Source organism: Psammomys obesus, unplaced genomic scaffold, assembly GCF_907164565.1.
Source record: "Psammomys obesus unplaced genomic scaffold, mPsaObe1.curated_primary_1811, whole genome shotgun sequence".
In the NCBI taxonomy this organism is placed as follows: Eukaryota; Metazoa; Chordata; class Mammalia; order Rodentia; family Muridae; genus Psammomys; species Psammomys obesus.
Window position 1 is genome coordinate 46015505 of NW_026591086.1, and position 6097 is coordinate 46021601.

Here is a 6097-nt window from a genome sequence, read left to right on the forward strand (position 1 = left end):
TTCTTCTTCTTCTTCTTCTTCTTCTTCTTCTTCTTCTTCTTCTTCTTCTTCTTCTTCTTTTCTTTCTTAAGGTCAAAGGAAAGATGAACCATTTCCTTCCCATTTTTCCACCATGAACAACTCTGCTGGTTTCTTACTAAAACTAGTATTTCTTTACATAAAAAATTCAAGCTTTCATATAAAAAACAATTGGTAAGAATAACCATTACCAATTGTTAGAGGACAATCATTTTCCATTTTATCATTATAAAATGCAGTCCACAAACAAAAGAATCACGAAAAAAAAAAGTAACAGATGCCCTTAGAAAAAGTCGTAGTATATAATAAAGATATTTATTTTAAAATTATTAAAATAAATAATAAGTATTCCAGAACATGACTGTTCTAGAAAATTATTTCCGTTTAGGATATGAATTCTAATTGGCAAATAGTGCTCCTTGGGGTTTTCACTGAGTTAGCTTTTAATCCTGCAATTTAAGTCTGTGGTCTACTGTCTTTTGCCATACTTCTCAAGGGTGGATGTGTGTTGGAATGCAGACCCCATCAATATGTGTGGTTTGTAATCTAACTGCTGATAAAACAGACTTGCTTAAAATTCCCTCAGGCATGTGATTCAGACCAAAATCACATTGGTCTGTAAAATTCAAATAGTTCACTGCTTTCCCTTGGTAATTATTGAGCCATAACCAGAAATTGAGATGATAAGAGTGAAACACTTTTTTAGTATAATGATTGATTTCCACAAAGATGAGTTCTTCAACAATTTTCAATATGTAGTTGCTGGGGCGGGCGGGTGGGTGGCCACTAATTAGTTTTTACCGTTTTCAGCAGATGTTGAATTCAAAATGCCAGCAGCATCTCAAACACCAGTCATTAGGGCTGTCTTTCATGAAAGAGTGCTGACCAATGAAATCTCCCTCTGTTTAATGAGACCAATCTAGACAGAGTCAATTAAATCAAATCTATCCTAACATCTCCAATATATCTGCAGTGTGGGCAGCACAAACAACCAGCAGCGAGGGATTTCCAGTATTAATAAAGGAATTTGCTGCCGCATTAGGGGAGGAGGAAGGGAAAGGCGAGTGTTAGGTTAAGTCCATTCTTATGGACCTCGGAAGAGCAGTAAAGTCAAGGCAGAGTTGAGAGACGTTGTGGAGAGGAGCTAGTGAATGACTAAATGCTAGGTGATTAAAGAGAGAGCCTTTCTATAGCTCCAGAGGGACCCACCCCCCCACCCCCTCCCCCACCCCTTCCACCGTAAGTCCAAATAGAAAGCTGGAAAAATGTAAGGACCCAGATTTGAAAACATTTTCACTTTAATACTGAAAAAATATGCCATTATAAAATCCTCGAATAGAATTAGTAAGTTTCACGTGCTTCCTCGCTTCTTTGTTCCTACTTTATAAGTAAGATTTATACCAGCACACAATTGCTACCGTAGGATCGCAGCCTAAGTAAGCACTAGAGTGACATTAATTGGTCATGCTTAACTGCCCCAGAATCTTTTTTTTTTCTTAAATAATTACACTGGTACTATAATAGAAATCATGGGTACTTATTTTACATTCAGATGGAAGGCATTATTGGATATGTATAGAAAAATATTCCCCCTCAGAAACTAAAACTAAATCAAACATTACCATCAAAATAAAAGAACCCAAAAGAACCCTTAAAAACTTTGCTCAACAAAATACATTGTTAACTCATAAAATGGACTGATGACTGGCCATGCAAATGTCTTAAATAAAACCTTTACATTTTTTTTTCACTGTAAACATACGTTCTGAACTGCCTACCAATCACAAATAATGGCGAAATGGCACTTTCTGATTATACTGAATTTTTTTTTATAGAAAGTTTGATACGATGGGACTTATCAGGTAAAAGGATGGGTGCTGTGACGCTGTCTCCAGTCGCAGTGAGGAGCTGGGGTTGGGGGAACAGAGTCCCTGGAGCGTGTGGATTCCATGCGAGCCATGCAGCACTTTTTGTGTTTTTTTTTGTTGTTGTTGTTCTTGTCAAGAGTCAAAGTTATTTATTTACAATACATTCATGCCTTCGTGCAACTGCTCATCCCTGCATAACAGACAGGGAGCCATCTTCGGGCTATCCACAGGGGAAAAATAGATATCTATTTCTCTATATAGCTGATATATATGTATATATGTATAGAGACACTGCAGCCAGTCCCGAGAGACCTTTGGCCCTTAGCAAGGGCGCTCATTCTTCTGGCAGGCCCCATGCTGGGCTTTCAGTCAAAAGGAGCTCAGGGCAAAGAGCTAGCTAGCTGCATTTGCAGCTCCACAGTCTGCTCTTTGTTTTCAGACGGGAGCTTAAGGGCCAGGGCCTCTTAGTTGAGTGAGTTCATAGTTATTTATTTACTTATGTCCATCGGGGCTTGTGACACCCTAGATCTGGGTCAATGCTCTCCTACTCCCCCCGCGATGCTGGCGGCAGGAGAAGATGTATCGCCTTCCTGCATTCCTCGCCATTTAGGGTCGAGGGTTTAGTCTGAAAGGGAGTGAGAGCCGCAATCATACACCCGATGGGACCCATCTGCATTGTAAGGCCCATTGTGCCAGTAGGAAGAGTCACAGACCGTCTGTAGGGAATTAATTTCGGACGCAGAGGAATTGGCATCCCTCCTCTTGGACCGCTTTCGGTTCCTCAGGATAAACACGAGCATGCCCACCACGGTGAAGGCGGAGGTGACGAACACCAGCAGCAGTCCCGGGACCAACACGGAGATGGACACCCTGCTGGTGTCTAGGTAGGAGTTGGAGTGTGTCCCGGTCTCCGCCAACCCAGTGCTGTTTTTACTGTGCGAAGTTAACGTGGGCGAGATCCTGGCGTACAGCTGGGGGCAGATCTCGTCATTGGAGAGCAGCATGAAATCCTTCCTGAAGAAGTTCACCGGTGTCTCACACTTGAGGTCGCTCATCAGCACCTCGGAGCCCAGACGTTCTGCCCATTGCTTGAAAGGCACAATGGTGCAGGAGCACTCCCAGGGGTTTCCGTGCAGGTCTATCTGGATGATTGAGGTTAACTGGTCCAGCACCCCTGCCACTGGGAGGTACATGAAGTAATTATTGTGCAGGCTGAGCTTAGACAGGGAGACCCCAGCAAAAACGTCCACGGGGAGGGACCTCAGCAAGTTGTTGTTGAGAATAAGAATCCTCAGCTTGGGCATGGCATTAAAAGTACCGGGGAGAATGAGCTGAATCGCGTTGTACTCCACGTTCAGATACTCTAGGTTCTGCAGCCCAGCGAATTTCTCCCGGGACAGTGTGTCCAGGTAGTTGCTATCCATGTACAGCCACCTGAGGTCCAAAAGGTTTCTGAAAGTGTTGTTCTCTATGTTTGCGATGTTGTTGTTGCCCAGATCCAACAGGATGAGGTTCTTGTAATCCGCAAAGTGTGATTTTCGGATGCTGTGGATCTTGTTATCTCGAAGGAAAAGCTCCTGCACGTTGGAGAGCTTAGGCTTCAAATCAGCCAAGCTGCTCACGTTTCTGTTGTTACAGTTCATCTTTAAGCCTGAGCCCGGGATCTGGTCACAGCTGCAGCCCCCGGGGCAGGGCAAGCCGTGCCCTGGGGGTTTGTTTCTCGCGCTCCCAGTTGCTATCGGTGGCGTGGGTTTGATTTTGAGCTGCCAGTTGCCCGGGATCTTTGTACCTCCATTTGGAACAGCCCCTGGGGTAGCATGCTCTTCTTGCCCGTTTGTCTTGAAAGGAGTTGGCAGGGGGCCAGGGGCGAAGGTCTCTTCCTGGGCTGGGGGCGCCGGAAGACTAGAATCCACTCGGTTTTTCAAAGGACACAGGTCCTGTTCAGTGGTTTCATTGAGGTCTTTACCCTGTAGCCTGGTGGGGGCTTCGCAGACCACTCGGCCGATCAGGGCGTTTTTGGGAATGTTCTCCAGCCATTCCTTCAGGGAGAGCAGATCGCAGGTGCAGTCCCAAGGGTTATCCTCTAGCAGGATCTCAGCAATGCCGGGGATCTGCTCCAAGACCTCCTCATAGGGCAGTGTTTTCAGCCTGTTTCCCCGGAGGTCGAGGTGGGTGATGGGCACATACTGGAATACATTGGCAGGTAGGGTGCTGATGAGATTGTCGTTTAAAATGAGAACTTCCAACTTGTTCAAGTCCTGGAAGGCCCCCGGGTCTATAACCCGTAATAAATTAAAATCAGCCTGGAGGTATTCCAGATCGTCCAGCCCCAAAAAAGTCTGCTTTCGAAAAGACTTGATCTTGTTGTTGTTGATATGCAGCCTTTTCACCAGCTGCAGCCCCAGAAATGCCCCCGGAACGATTTCATGCAAGCCATTGTTTTCCATATGCAAACTAACCGCATTATAAAAGTTAGCGAACTCATTAGGGAAAAGTCGAGTGAGGGAATTGCCATGCAGAAATAAATGGTAGAACTGGGAAGTAGGGGCGGCGAAGCGCTGCAGACTCGTGAAGCCCTTTTTCTCACAGTCTACGTGTAAATCTCCTTCTATCTCATTGCAAGAACAGATCTTCTCTTTACAAACGTCCCCTGTAACGTTTCCAGCGGCAAAACAAAGAGACGTCTCCAGCAACAGAATCCAAAGCAGCATTTTTAAAGCGAGCAATTCATCCCAGATCTCATCACAAAGTAACAGCAACCATCCTGCTCGCCACAGACACAATTCAAGTTCATTTAGTGCTCCAATGTCCGATCCCAGAGAAAGAGAAAAAAGGGTTTGGGGGGGTGGGGGTGGATTCCTTCCTCCCTAACCCCCCCGTACTGCAATAGCCCAGACGCCAGTCAATAATTACATCCACAAACTATCCAAGCACATAGTGCAAGGCAAGCAGAAAAAGGGGGTGGAAAGTAGAGGAAAAGGAGAGACAGAGAGAAAGCAAACTACTCCCCTCAACCCTTTAAAAATAACCAAAATAAGTTAAATATATACCTGTAATATTAAAAGGAAACGCACGCTTACAGAATCGTGTTTAGAGATCCTCGCTAACCAGGAAAGGAACAATGCTAGCAATTAGAAGCAAGTGCATGTTAGAAACAAGCAGGTTTGCAGCGTAGTACAGGCGCACTGCCTGTGATGGCTGTGCGTCGGACTGACCTTGCCTCTCTGATACAAAGCAGGGCTTTCGGCGGCTTCAGTGGTCCAGGCAGCTGGAGGAGTTCTTGTCTTGGTCGCCGGTTGCCCAGGAGTACCCCCGAGGTGCTGTCCAGGGCCCCCGGTGCTGAAATCACGCCCGCCCAAAAGACTCACACTGCCCAGCCAATGGCGCTGGAAAATTTCCGCAACCGCTGCGTTTTGTGGATGTCCATCCTGTTCCTTTTCTCCCCTTTGGTCGTCTTCAGCTCTTTTTAATTTTTTTTCTTTTTTTCTGTGCTTCGGCCGGCTCTTACTAGCTCTTCTTTGCTTGTTCTCCTTCTCTTTCTTCTGCTCTTTCGGAATTACGTGGAGGGGGGAGGAGAGAGGGGGAGCGAGTTGTCTGAGGGAGGAAGAGAGCGCGAGAAAGGGGAGGAGGGGGGAGTTGCTAAGAAGCTCTGCTGGTTCCAGCCTGGTGCACTCTGAAAGATCTGACACCCTCTGCTGATCTGCAGTAGCAAAAATCCATCTGGTGAGGGAATGCTGAAAGAAAAAAAAAAAAAATCCACGTATAGGGCAAGCATTAAAAACGTGTGTATTAAAAGCTGTCGGTCTACATAGAAGCTTATTTTAAATTGATTAATTCTTTTTGCGTGCTAGAAACTTTACCCTTTCCTTTCCTTAAAGACCTCATAGCCCCCGTGAGCTCTAGCGTTCCGAAAGCAAGGCTTTTAAAACATTTATTTCCCAATGGCTTGAATAAAATTAGTGTCAGGGTGTCAAGCGAACGGCAATTTGAGGTAATTATATTGCACGCCATTTTCATCGGTGCTTTAAATGTGTTTCTGCCTTCTCTGCGGTACAGCGTTTTATACCGTTTGATGCCTTTGGAACCTCTATTTTATTTTTGCACATAGAAAGTGGCTATTCTGAATATGAATACATATATGTATATATATTACATAATATCCCAACTTAGTAGAGAATATTTGTTTCCAGGTATATAACTGAGGCATATAC

General features: G+C 45.0%; 1 protein-coding gene across 2 annotated transcripts; it reads right to left on the reverse strand.

The window, feature by feature from the left end:
• Positions 1-1315: 1315 nt before the first annotated feature.
• Slitrk1 (SLIT and NTRK like family member 1) lies at positions 1316-5559 on the reverse strand. 2 transcript variants are annotated; one of them, XM_055609715.1, is made up of 2 exons: positions 5102-5559; positions 1316-4650 (listed from the first exon to the last, which is right to left on the reverse strand). In XM_055609715.1, the coding sequence occupies exon 2, from the start codon at positions 4595-4597 to the stop codon at positions 2507-2509; it is 2091 nt and encodes a 696-aa protein (XP_055465690.1). In that variant the 5' UTR covers positions 4598-4650; positions 5102-5559; the 3' UTR covers positions 1316-2506. The 2 variants fall into 2 exon arrangements, with proteins under 2 accessions (XP_055465690.1, XP_055465689.1); XM_055609714.1 differs by having other exon boundaries at positions 4937-5559.
• Between the last annotated feature and the right edge of the window lie 538 nt (positions 5560-6097).

What these genes read in the sequence shown, in the direction of transcription:
- Slitrk1 (XM_055609715.1), bottom strand. Translation starts at nt 4,597, where the DNA reads ATGCTGCTTTGGATTCTGTTGCTGGAGACGTCTCTTTGTTTTGCCGCT.